Here is a 14,304-nt window from a genome sequence, read left to right on the forward strand (position 1 = left end):
ACACACACAGTAGGTCCATTTTTCAGCCCAATTTACAACCCTATCCAACTCACTCCCTAGGCATGAGTACTAAAGCCTATGGAAAGGGGACGGCAGGACAATCTCAGGTAGTGCCACAGTTTCAGACTGGCTGGACAGGGAATTACTATACCAGGTTCTCTGTCAAATATGCCCACATACGAATGAAGCTTCAGTCACAGTTTTTATTTGCTTACGGATATTAATAACTGCATTTTCTACTGCATATCAGCTTTGAAGCTAACAAGGAGTACTATTTATGCTAGGTCACCAACCCTTAAGATATGCTCTATTTGTCCTCCAGACATTCCAAAAATAGTTGCTTGTAATATCAAGCCTCAGTTAAATGGCAATAAGCATTTCCTTTCCAGCATACTTAAATAAGAAAATAAATAGCCATGTAAAGACTGTGAAGTTTGTATGTTTGTGTTGTTCTTTTTTTTTTTTTTTTTTTTTTTGCAGAGCCCTTAGACTACCACAGGAAGTTCTGTTTTGCATTCCAAAACCGTCACTCCACAGAATATATATGCGAAACTGCTTTGTACTAAATTGGCCTGCTAACTGGGTATGTGGGGGTTGGGAAGGAAGGAAGAGTGGGGGAAAAAAGGAATGCATTGGTATTAAAAACTTTGTTTTGGCACACTTTCTGAACTTACCACTTTTTCTTTAGAGCGCAATACACCAAGCTTCCCAAATCGGACATGAAAAGGAGAACATTGGTATGTACCATCCTGTTGCCGGACCACAATGACATCAATGCATCCTGAAAGGGTTGCCTGATTAATGCCTTTGTACAGCTCCTTCACAGTAACCAGGACTTGTCCTGCAAGTTGTCCTACGTAGTTCATAGTCTGAGACTAAGGGAAAGGAAGAAAAAAAAAATTATTTTTTAAAAAATAAAAAGGTTTTTAAAATTAGTTTTTTAAAAACATCTAAATAGAGATGTGCAGCATCATTTATTAATTACTGATTACTGTAACAAGCTTTACACAAATGCCTTCAAGTCAACAGAATTTTGAGCCAATTCTTGTATTACTAAGTCTCCAGAGTCATAAAAGCTATTCTTAATAGTTTACCAACTTGAATCTATGATTATTTAAACATTTTAAATTTTGAAGCATGTCATTTTTCATCCCCAAAGCCTAGATTCAAGTGATAATTACTCTGATAAGCTGAAAAGACAAATTCATTCTCTGAAAACTGCCTATTTAACACAACTGATCCTCTACTGAAAATGGAGATAAACTGTACACAAGGATGCAAAAAAACCCCTAAATAATCTCAAAAGTCATGAAAAGTTACGTATAGTACACTACATGTAATTCTTCCCTTTTGGCTCTGTATTTTTAAAAAGGCTGAGTCACCTTAAAGAAATTATCAAAAGGTCTAATGGGAGACAGGAGTTTGCACGTGTGTGGAGAAAACAAGTATGGAAGAAATTCAGTTTTCCTCCCAGATAAGGAAAGCACACCACCAGTGAACTTACTTGCCGTTAAACAAGTACTAAACCTTCTTGCAATGTAAAAATAAATGAGCTTGTAAAAACCTGTCTTGAAGAGCACTGCCATCAACCTTCAAAAGTTAAAACTGAGAAGAGCAAGACTGCTACCTGTGGTAGGTGATGCTAGATACTCAAAGTTACTGAGACTCTCCTATTAACTTCTGATTTAATAAAACTACAATACTTATCATGTATAGTTACAAAGTACACTTCCCTAAACAGCTTAATGAAGCTTGTAGGTACCTATATTTAAAACAACTGCAGAAGTAAAGTTTGCTCTGCAAAAACACAGTGAACCTAGTGACATGACCCTGTCCCAAACACACTTCTTGTCCATGAGAAGTGGATGACTTTACAAGTTAACAAACATTACTTCCACACAAATTACACCTGAAACATAAACCTAAATGCCAAATACTACATTTTCATATATGAAAGGCAAGTCTTAACGAAGTTTACACACTCATGCAATATATTATTTTAAGTGTAAAGAGTTATCTTACCCACTAACCACTTTGCATAGGTTTCATAGTTTCAGTCAATAGAAAACAGATCTTTTACAGGTTTTTGTGGTTGTTCATACTCCTGACATCCGAAAATTGAAAAAGAGCAATATGTAGTGTAGGCAAAGGAATCTGGGAGTGAGGAGTTCAGGACAGAATACAAAGAAAGGAAGATGCACACAGTAAGAAGAGTATACTATAATCAAACATATTAAAGAACACACAGAATCACTTATCAAACATTCTGTCTAATCTATTAAAAATACTTAAGTGAATGAAGGAATTTTGAATGATTGTATGTCTTTCAGATTACAAATACAACATGAACTACAACTGCCAATAAGAAAAGATGTCCAAAAGATTTCTCAGAACATCTGAGCTTTGATAGAAAGAGGAAGGAAAACTGTAAAGGTGTTCTAATGGAAACTTAAGTGCAACCCTTCCTCATTCTGCTATCTCCTGCCTTCCACCCAAAAGACTGCTACAAGCTTGTTTCAAATATATCCAAGCAATTGCATGCCTCTGAAGTTAATGGTATTATTTGAGACAACAGAACACCGCTGCAAACAAGCAGAACACACAACACCAAGCACATAACAGGGCTTAAAGTATAAAAAAAATCTGGTTTGGGATAGTATTTATAAAACAAAAAAACTACAGTGAATTTCTTTTTTCTATTTGCTAATCTGTTTTTATTAGCCTCTGAACAAGGTCTAGGATTTTTCTTAATGACTCTAAACAAGACCATATTGCACTACAAGAGTTCTTCCTCCTGATACTGCTTTAATTACCTAGGTAATTAATCAACTATTTCTGTTCTGAGCCCTCAAAGTTTTCCTTACAGTAATGCAGGGTATATTGCATTAATTCAAAAGGAAGCTACTTTTATAGCATCTAACAGTACCAATATAATTGTAAACATGTAGGAAATCTAAAACTATTTTCACAGACTTAGAGCAGCTACAGAAGTATTTTTCTCCATTTTAGGCTTCTCAAGCCTAACATATGCTACCTAATCACATTTAGACTTTTGAAAAAAAAAATTCCTTCCTCTCCACAAGACTTAAAAAGGAAGAAAGGGCTTTTCCAATACAGTTTTTAAGTTCTTTTGAAATTATCCACAGAATTACTATGCTAGGTAACATCCTAGAGAATTTTCTCCTGTAGCTTTTGTACAACATAGTTGATGAAGACAGAAAGAACAGACCATCACTGAGTGACTAATGGGATTAGCAGAACGGACTCCCTATCAATATCAGTGATTAATAAAATTAAGTTTCATCTCTAAGTCATTTAATGTACAACTACAAAACTGACTGCTTGGTAATGAAATAATAGCTCACCCTTGCTAAAAAGGGGAGGTGTCACTTCAACCTTTCCTCATCTGACCCTCTTAATGAGCTGATTTTAGCTCACTGACACAGCTGGCAAAAGTCTACCCATTTTGTCGTTGTTTGTTTCAGTGGATTAGTAGATTAGATTAACTCATGAAGAAGAATATGACAAACACCAGAGAGTCATGAGGCACACGGCAGTACCAGAGAGTTAGAAAAAAACGCTGGGGTAGGAAACTGAACATCTTCCTTTTGACAAGTGAGATACTTGCTGCATCTTATGGAAATGTAACCCAAGACAGAAAGGTAGCAATGTCTCTGCTTTACTGTTTATACAATTAGTCTTCCCCTACAAGGGCAGTCATCTTTATTCTCAATCTTAGGAAAAATTCTGTAACACATAGTCATTATCATTCATGGCTGTACCTTGGCTGCTTCCAAGAGGACTCTATGGTATTGGCTTACAAAGCAAAGTTGATTTCATGACACCGTGGAGACTGAATTTGTTAAATGTTTGGGCACAATCAGGCACAGAAGTCCTTAACAGACTCTCCATTCCACATATTTCATTTCAGTGAACAGGACTTGAGAAGTGGACATCAGCAAGGAATTCTCTATCATTTAAGAGGCAACTGTTCAAAAGATCAGAATTTCACACCAACTGCTAAAATTTAGTTCAGTTAATAATCTAGTTTTCCTCACATACATGCTGACCTTGTCTAAAATACAGAAAATCACCCAAAACAACCCACAAGACTGAAGCATGAACCTATTCTACATATATTCTTGCTTTCCTGTAGCAAAAGTTCTCTCTTTTATAGATCTCAGTTACATTTCTGTAGCTCACAGCACAGTCACTTTTATGATCATATATAAACAGAATAACCTCTTATGCACGAAAGTTACGAACTTTTCAACCCACTGAGTATTAAAAATAATGTTTATACAGAAAGAAACTTTTCATAATCCAAGTCTTAAAGCAAACATTGTTTTGTACATTGTAAGTAAACAAAACTGCAGATCAGAAACTAATGTATGTTATTGCTTATCAAGTTGTAGTTCAGCTTTTAACATAACGGTTCAATTTGTAAGATAAACAACTTATTTAAGAAGGCTTGAACTGTAGCAAGAAAATGATCAAATAGAAATAAAGTGTCACTACATACCTGAGAAACATGAGATATTTAATTTATTTCAAATGTCAGTAGAATCTCAGCTAGGAGACTTAAAAATGTTGGGGTGGTTTGGTTGGGGGTTTTTTGGGTTTGCTTTTTTTTGGTGTGTGTGTGCGCTTTAAGTTTTATTGTATATTGTTGGAAACCTTGTGGTCAGCAGTACTGAACCTGACTATAGAGAGGAACAGCATAAAATGTTGTTAATTCTTGCAAACGCAATAGAAATAGCCTGATCACAGAAAAACCAGTAAGACAAAGTATTTCCTCGACAACACTATTTCATGCTTAGTAAACATTTGTTAAATGTCATTGCCCTGAAAGCAGAGAAAAGTGGAGAGCAGCATGCCTTCATAACCTGCCATAAGAACCTAAAAAGCATGCCAATTTCCAGTCCTGCAATTCAAGACAGAATTCTGATGGACAAGACAAGCTAAGAAACAGCAATGCAGCAATGTTTCACAATACTGTTTGGCTTTTTTAATTTATTTTGATATCCAGAGTATATATATATATTACTTGATGCAGTCAAATTCCAGAACTCTGCATAAAAGCTAAAGTTAACGTAGCTCACTACTACTTATCCTTCTAGGATAGCAAATCAAAAGGCTATCAATACCTAAGGTCTCACAGCAGAAAAAGACTTTCTGTGTTCTGAGGCTCCAGAAAGATTGATTTTTGAAAGTTTATGCAATATTACCTACTTTGCAAAAATTCTTATAACTGAATATATTAACACTACTAAGCTAAGTGCAACTGTCTGGAATGCAGGAAAGGGTGTCTCTGTCCTATATCATAAAAAAAAGATTTTGTTTCTGGCAAGAAGCCATTACACTGCAGAAGGCAGAAACAGAGAGAGAGAACATAAAAGTAAATACAAAATAATAAAATATCTACTTTGGAAATTCAAGAACTAAAAATAAAATTCTGTGCCTCATCTATAAAATACATCAGTTAAACTAGAATTAACCTTGCATATGTTGGTTGACTTCCTGACATTGCAGCAATAAGCAATAGAATGGCTTTCAGATAGAATGATTAAACACTATGACAGCTCAGATAAGTCTCTAACATGCTCTACATGATAGACCACCAAATTGTCAAAACTCACCATCAGGAAACACTTACATTAGCAGAATTTAAGCAGGAGGTTCTGTGGATAGGAATTATAACATCTTTGTTGATGGTACATAGATATTTTGGCTGCTACAAACCCAATGTGTATTCTTGAACAATTTTTTAATGTTACTCAGCAACACCCATATAAAAGTGCAAGATATACTCAAAAGTTGGACCACAATTTTGTGTTTTCTGTGCTTCTGGAGTACTGCTTCAGTAAAGGTAAACCATTTTTTGTGTTCTTAAAGCCATATATATAGGTGCACTTATATGAACAAGAACACTAAAAATGCCCAGTTCAACAACATAAAAAGAGGAGTACAAGTTACTCAAAGGCAAGCTATCCGATTGCTCTAGAGAGACACAGCTATAGAGGGCATGTTTTTTAACTATCACTGCAAAAAATAGGTACTTAAATGTAGATCTTAGCCTGCAAGAGAGTAGATATTTATATAACCCATTTATTTTGAGATACATTTAGAGGATTAAAAGATAGTCTAATGCCACATGATGTAAACAGTAAAGAAGTTGCACTTGTTTCAAGGGACTGGGTAAAACAAAAATCATGCATAGCAATGGTTTCCCCTCAATTTATCTCATCTTGCCTGTATGTGCATGTATATATATTTACAAGGCAGAAGCTCTCCTTAACCAGACAGAATCTTTAGCAAGTGTTTCACTAATTTCTACTTTGTACCCTGAGGAGATTGGCAGGGGGGGCAGGAGCAGAGGGAATGACCATGTGAAAAATCACCACTGTAGCATCAGGTCTACTCAGCAAAAACAAGCAAACAAAACCATCCTTGCTCTTAAGCAAAGATCTTAACTGGGGTTTAGGATTGCTCCTAGTACAGCACAGAGCACTTATGGAACAAAAGTGAGAAACAAAGCAAGTCTGTTGAACACCTAATTAAAGACTTCCACATACATACAAATTGACTGCCTGTGTTTAATAGTATTTTAACTATGCTATAGGAAATTATATACCCATAGTAGCAATAAATCTGTCAAACTCACCAAGATCCCAGAAGGAACCCTTTCCTGGGCAGCAACAAGACTTCCACTGAAGTCATCTTCAAAACCATCCATTTCTGAGAAATGCATCTCAGAAAACAGGAAACTAACTTTCCACAGTACAAGTAAACCCAAAGTTTACAGCCATAACAGAATGTTGTATCAACATTTCTTCTCTTTCCATGGAAGCAGAAGAATTACGTAAATATTCTGGTCACTTAGACAAAAACACTTAGTATACTTTCCCACGCAATATTATGATTAAAAAGGAAAGGCTTCTTTAAGAAAGCTCACATAGAAACTCTCACCAATAGGCTTTACTGGAAATGTCACAGCCCCCTTGCGCTCTTTGAGATAAGTAATAACATGGGCAGACTTTGCCATATGTTTGCACTGATAGGTAATGATCTTGTTTTACATCAGCTCACGTGACTTTAGCTGCAGCTCCCACGAAAAGAAACAGGGATTTAGTTAATGATTCTTAAGCAATGTCTACATTGGCTCACTCAGGAGACTTTTTGCCCACTGTTGTAACTCTACCATCTGTAGCAGCATTCAAAGTCCTCGTTCAGCCTGCTGCACACCTAATTCAAGAATGCCTGCTGCCACTCCATGTGCCCACTCCCTCCACTGACGGCTTTACTGGGCTAGCTAGCCACGTTTTATAGGACAAATTTGATGACCTTTCAGGGTCCTGTGTTTGGGAGCTGTTTTCCCCAGTTTTGAAATGACATTAGAATAGTAAAGAGACAACTGACCTGGTGTCATTTATACTACGCCATACAAAAACAGTGCACGCCAAAATAAGCATTTTTTTTCCTGTGTAAGTTTTCCTGCTTTCTTTAAACTGAATTGTTAAAGCAGTGTAATTTGGGTACGTGGACAACACACAGAAAATTAATGTACACCTAGCTCCATGACTGAGAATAAGAATTTTTGATCTGAGGAATTTTGCAATGTCATTACATCTTTAAATAGTATCATGAATTGGTGAAATAACCGAGGAATTGTAGTAGTACAGGGAAAAATTCTACCCCTGAATGGGAAAGACATTCTCTGAGGACCATTAATATTCCCCTCAATGTAGACAGATTCTCGTTACCTTAAACCCATGCATTTCCTCCCCACTCCCATGGTGTTACTTTGCATCTCCTCAGAAGGCTGTGAAGGACTACTTTTTGAATTACCAGCTAAAAGATAATCTAGGATACTGCTACCATCTTCACGCTATCCTCCTCTTAAGTTTTGCAAATTTATGCATTAAGCTCTGATGCAAGGACACTGAATTACATTACCAGACACAGCCCAACGGCTTGCAGGTTTCCAAAATAATTTATGAACTGCACCCAAGGCCAAAACTAAATCAGTCTTGATAACAAACTCCTGACTGTCGGGACTGCTACATCTGCAGTAAGGTTGCTGCCATCTCTGGGCTGTCTTCTATACACTAAGTTTGTATTTAATATGCCTCTTCACAGGAAAAATTACTGGGTTTGTTAGCAGACATGAGTATTTTCACAAGATATCAAGAATTACTAGTCACACTCAATTTTCCTCTACTTGTTCATCATTCCTTTATCATGTGTGTTCAATTAAAATATGGTAAAAAGCAGATATGAGCAGAATGGAAGCCAGATTTGTTAAGACAGTACTTCTTTTCAAACACTTTTGACTTAGTTTATGCGATTTTTGTTGTTGCGGTGTACTGTTTTCTCTTATATGTATTCTATTTCAGTATATTTCAGATTGACATTATTTTCTTCAAAGCTTCTAAAAGTGTTTTAGAAGACAGCCTTTCTAGAATACAGAAGAAATTGTGGTGACTGCAGTTAAGGTTAGATTTACACAGGTAATAAGCTTTGCACATTTAGTAAGCCTCCTTGTCTTTTGTTTGTCAATATTAATAAGGTAAATAAAATTCCCTCTGAGTAAGTCCAAGTACTATGTTATTTAGTTACAATTTACCCAGGAAAATGAGCTTTACTTTTGAAAGGCAAGTACTTCACATTTGGAAGTATTAGAAGCAATGTTTTTCATACAACCTTAATACAGCTCTTCGGGTGGATAGATTTTACTGTGGTCTAGCCTCAGAAAGCACATACAAGTTCTTTCACTAGCCTCATGTAAGTTAATATTGCTAACAAAGACCAGTCATCACCTTACGTTCCTTTTTTTTTTTTTTGGCTGCTCTTTGGGGGGGTCTACACATCTTATCTCATTGCTCGTCAGTCAAAATCCCCGATCGGAAGTATGATTCCATTTTTAAACAGTACTTTCCTACAGAAATCTTCATAATATATTTCATTGCATTCATCTAATTTTACAGCATCCCAGAGACGCAGTAGTATTTTTTTCACCTATGTAATGGAAAACTCAGGCCAGGAGACTAGGAATTAAAAATACAGGGGATTTAGCACAGCTAAAACTTGACTTTGCAGAGTTTCCATTTTTCACCTCTTTGCATATTCAAAACATTGCTTCCACAGGCTACATTTGTAGCTGTTAATCAGATTTACATATCCCAGATGGTCATAACAACCAAAAAAAAAAAGTCTAATTGCCTGTTAATATTACATTTAAATGATCTGACCCTGCTGTACAGGAGCTGCCAGACCAGCATGGCCAACACACAGCTACAGGACATTTCCCCAGCTTTCATCGGCACATGTCATTTTAAGTTCTGGAAGGAAGGAAGCTGAACTATAGACATGAGCTTCTACCAGTACACAATTGCAATACATTCAGATCAGAATAAATCAGTTAAGATGAATAAATGAGATAAATCCTCCTATAATCAACATATCCTAATGGATATGGCAAACGTAGGACAACCTTTGTTCATGTCTCATGTCTCTCCTTCACCTCATCATGCCCCAAATCATTTACTTACTATCAGCTAAGACTTAAGCACCACAGTTCTCAGCCTCACACCCCGTCCTGGCATTGGAAAAGGTCCTTTCTCCCCAGGCCTCAACTTCTATTCCTAAATTCCACCGCACTTCATTTTCATGCACCTTTTACACTTGGTCTATCAGGTGCAAACAAAGTAGAAGAGCTCCCAATTCTCCTATAAAGTTTACGAAAATCAGACTGGGGTTGAAAACATTTAGTCCTGTGCCCAAGTTCTTGATCCTAGCCCTGGCCTGAAGCATCTGCTCACTGAAACTGGAAATAAAGCTCTGTTCATTCCAGCTTGTGATAAAATACATTCAATACAGCATCCCCACTACTTTTAACTACAAAAGTCTATCCATTCTCAATATGGACTTTTAAAACTAATTCAAAGGCTAGTAACTTTACCAAAATAAAACAAGTTTAGATGTGAACAACAGAAGACATACTGAATGAAGACCATGTGCCTCATATCCCTTCTTGTAAGAGAAAACAGCTAGATTTTTTCCTCCAGTAGAGTGGAAACATACCATCAAGTTTTACTCCTTTTCAAAAACCATATACTTGCTAAAATTTTCCATATAAAGGCTGAAGGTGGCTAATATATAACTTGGAATGAAATATTCCGTTTTAGCAAAGTTATGTGCAACTACATAAATCAAGTTCTGCACAAAAAAAGCTGAAAAAGACTAAAAGGCAGTGTTACCTGCTTTTACCTGCAATTCCCATATGTCCAAAACATAAGAATAATGAAAAAACCCTATCACAAGTAATGCTAGCATGGTACAAGAATCCAAGCAGTTAACAGATGTTAAGAGAAACACCAGTAATATAAAAGCAATGCATTGTCCACTAAACTGGTGGTTAAAAAAAGAGTAAAATCAAATGTCTACTTTTCCATCTATGATGCAAATGGTAAATCCAATGCCTTCAAGATCTCCTGTCAGGTGGAGTCAAGAGACATTCAAATTAAACTATTTTTCAGTGCAGTTTAAGTATTTTTTATCTCCAAGGGGAGAGGGGAAAAAAAGATAGCAAGAAAGGAAATCCACAGTTTATTTGGACTTGGCCCTTTTGTAATGTGTCAGTTACATCTGCACAATCTACTATGAATCATCTGATTCTGGCACTATGGCATCTTTCCTTGTATTAATTTGAGCATTTTCTGCCCCCCCCCCCCCCCCCTTTATTATTTTTAGGGTTACCTTTTTTCCTCACTTCAGTGAAACAAAGAATACTCCAAGAGTCCATAAAGTGAGTTTCACTGTTAAAATGATTAGTTCAATCAAAAACTTAGGTTACACGCACACAAAAAGTTCTTATGTATATGAGAAGACGCTAGCTTCTTTCAAAGGACTGAAAAGAAGTAACTGGCTAATCCCAGAGTGCACCCCTTTGGGATTTGTACAGGCATATCCCACACAAGTGCCTGCCACACTTGAAATACATCTATTTTTGAGCAGCACAAACTCTTCTACAGCCACATCATCCTTGGTTGAACTTCTAGACACATACCACAGAAACCAGTTTCTGAATAGACATTCCACCCATCTCATTTTTACATGAGGTAAGAAAGCAGATGAAGCTTTTCCTGCATGTTTCTAGAAAGCACTAAGCATTTCCCTAATGAACAACTCCTCACCTTTCTATTTTCTCCATTTGAAAAGGTTTCTTTCCAGACACTGATCTGCCTCAGGTGCATTTACATTTTCTTGCAACCTTCCAGCAATAGAACACAGTCATGTATTTAGGCATGCAATGCATCCTAATCAGTTAGTGGTGAATAATTTGGTTACCTTTAGAATGGATATATGAATACAAGGTCTGAAACTAGTATTTATCTTCAGGCTAACAAGAAATATACTTATTGTGAGAAACAGAATACCAAAAAAATTCTGAATACAGTTTATATAAACAAGAAACCTTTTTTTACTCGATAAGACTCTCCACATTGTAGAATTGATGAACACGAACCAGAATGGAACAACATCCATAAATTTAACTTGAACATAAAACTTGGCTAATTTATTAGAAAACCAGGTAGAAATGCTCCTCTTACAGAATTTCCACACAAGGGTATTTATAGCATGAGATATTGGGAAGGAGAAATTTATAGCTGAGAAAGCAGCATATGCTTACTTATTCACCAAACACTACCTCTTGCACTATTGAGTTTTAATGAATGCAGAGATCACATCTGTCTGAAAGATACCTGTTCAGCCCTAGCACACAACAGCATGTCTGCATCATCTATATGGGATATGACAAACCTGTAAAGCAGCCTCACAGTTTTTCTTGTTTGTGTTAACATGCACACTTTTTATTTGGGGAATGAATGGCTTTAAGTAACTAGTAAGTAATTACATTTTTTAAAAATCATCGTATTTCAGTTCACATCACAAATTAAATTCTACTGTTAGCCAAGTGAGAGACAATTACTTCCACTTCTAATAGAATCTCAGCTACAATTCATTATTGGGAGCACTCTGAAATAACTTTGCAAAGAATTCTTTACATGTTGCCTTTAAAAGTCCTTTACTAACCATCAATCCAGAAGTACTTTTCCTGAGGAGACAGTTATGCAATCTAAAAAAAAGACAAGTTAAACTAAAGACACAGCCTAAGACTGGCTTAGCATGTTTAGCATGTGCTGGCTTCAGCCTCATAGACCAACAAAAACATGTCACCTAGTACGCTGGAGACAGAAATGGGCCAGTTCCTCAGTTCAAAATCTTATCCATTCACTCAGTACGGATAGCAGCAATGAGGAAGCATCCCTTAGTTCTGGCAAAAAGAGTGACTCAGGACAACTTCTAGTGGTTATGCCAAATGACATTACTGCAAAGCTAAAAGAAACCGGTAACAATAAAATACTTAACTAGGAAGGGGAAGCTAGCATCCTTTACTTGGAAATGGCCTTGAAATATAAACACAAGTTTCTATCAAAATTTTAAAAAAATCTCCCAAAACTATGCTTAAGCTCTGTCCTCCAACACAAAGACAATCTGGCTTGACTTGGCATGACAGTTTCATATTAAAACAGCCTTCCTGTTCAAAGTTCAATGTAAGCACTAATGCTACTACACACTAGAGCATTTGTAACAACCATGATGAGATAGCAGCTAAGCGAATAAACACTCTTTTAAAAAGTGAAACATTCATTGCAAAAGCAGCAACATTTTTGATATGTTTGAAGTGGAAAATTTTATTTACAATTTTTAAAAAAATCTCTGCTTACCTATATTAACAGTGAGGTATTTACAGAGACGACATCTTTGTGTAACTGTAGAACCTTAAAATGCAGCTTCAATGAGATCAAAGGTTCCTAAAGTACTCCTGATCAGCACTGCCAGACACAAAATCATTGGGATACAGTATGCTATGTTATGTTCTCAGAATTTGCCCAGTATGGCATGAAGATATCTAATGCATACACTTTAGATTTGAATTAGATCACAAACATATAACCCATTGTTTTGTACAAGCCTGAAAGCTTTTTCACTGTGGACATATGTAGTATGCAGCACTGAATCTCACACCAGAAGGTGTCCTTTCATCCCTTTTCAATTACGTACAGCTTATTTGCAATTCATGATATAAACAAGGATTAAAAGGTACTTTATAAGCCAAAGCTATTTAAAAAAAAAAAAAAACAAAACAAAACAAAGAAACCCACCAAACATTCTAATTCAGCACAGACATGCTATGACCCCACACAGACCGTGAAGAACTGTCTGTTCTCCTGTATGCTGTGATCTTGCACTTAAGATGCAAGACTGGAAAAGAAGAAATTTGTGATCTGGAGTATTAACCGTGTGAGCACCTTCCAGGAAGAGAGAAACAAATGCAACTAATGTATCCTCTAACTTTGACAGAGCTTCCTAGTGTGGCTTTGGGCAAAATCCTTTCAGCTTCATCTGATCTAGACTGCAAGTTGTCTGGGGCTGAGACCAAGTCAGAAAGCATGCAAGGCAAAAAAGGGCTATTCTGGGCCTCAAGATACATAAGTAGGTGTCAAGTGTAGTAACTGCAGTTTATATTTCCCCATAATTGAACATGACATTAAACGAGTGGAAAGAAATGCTGTAAGTAGGGAGAAGGACAAAAAGTCCACTGCACTGTGAAACTAGAACATTTTACATGTCTGTCTTCCAAGTAAATAATAGCGAAGAACTAAACTAAATTTTGTAACAAATTAAGATGTTAAGTTCTAAAAATAAGACAAGTTCAAACACCACCTCTTTCACATGCCATTAAAAAAATGAAACATTTTCATATGCTCAACTGAAAAGTTGCACTACAACACTAAAAATTAATACCGTACCTGCTTACAAGGACCTTTCAGCACTATCTAGTTATTCCTACTGTAATTAAGAACAATACCAAATAATACAGCATTTCATTCGAAGTTCCTGACATCCTGAGTTCATTTAGATACTTTTTGACTTTAACTTGTTGGTTGAATATTCTACTATATAACAGTAATATGTTTTTACAGAGCACCTCACGTATCATACCCTCATACCCTTATTTCACTCTGGTAAAGGGATGTTTGTTGATTTTTGTAAGAGATGGTGAAATTGTTCACATTCCTGTGTGAGCTGGGATGCAAAACAACTAGCAGGGACTAGGAGAGAAAGCACAACTAATGGCCTTGACTGGAGCTAGTTTGCCGGTGTACATACAATGGTTAGGTATCAGCTACTGAGCAACTGACATGCCCACACTTTCATAAACACACAAAGCAAAGG

At 36.4% G+C, this 14,304-nt stretch overlaps 1 protein-coding gene across 7 annotated transcripts in view; it reads right to left on the reverse strand.

Annotated features, from left to right (window-relative positions):
- LPIN2 (lipin 2) overlaps positions 1-14,304 on the reverse strand; it is a 47,264-nt gene that overhangs the window by 31,523 nt on the left and 1,437 nt on the right. For 2 of the 7 annotated variants that reach the window (XM_056330082.1, XM_056330088.1), the window contains exons 1-2: positions 6,665-6,963; positions 675-875 (exon numbers count right to left, since the gene is read on the reverse strand). In XM_056330082.1, coding sequence (XP_056186057.1) covers positions 675-875; positions 6,665-6,751 — 288 coding nt within the window. In that variant the 5' untranslated portion in view covers positions 6,752-6,963. The other 5 variants (XM_056330084.1, XM_056330085.1, XM_056330086.1 and 2 more) reach the window with 5 other exon arrangements.

The sequence above is a fragment of the Falco biarmicus genome, chromosome 3 (assembly GCF_023638135.1).
Source record: "Falco biarmicus isolate bFalBia1 chromosome 3, bFalBia1.pri, whole genome shotgun sequence".
Taxonomy (NCBI): domain Eukaryota; kingdom Metazoa; phylum Chordata; class Aves; order Falconiformes; family Falconidae; genus Falco; species Falco biarmicus.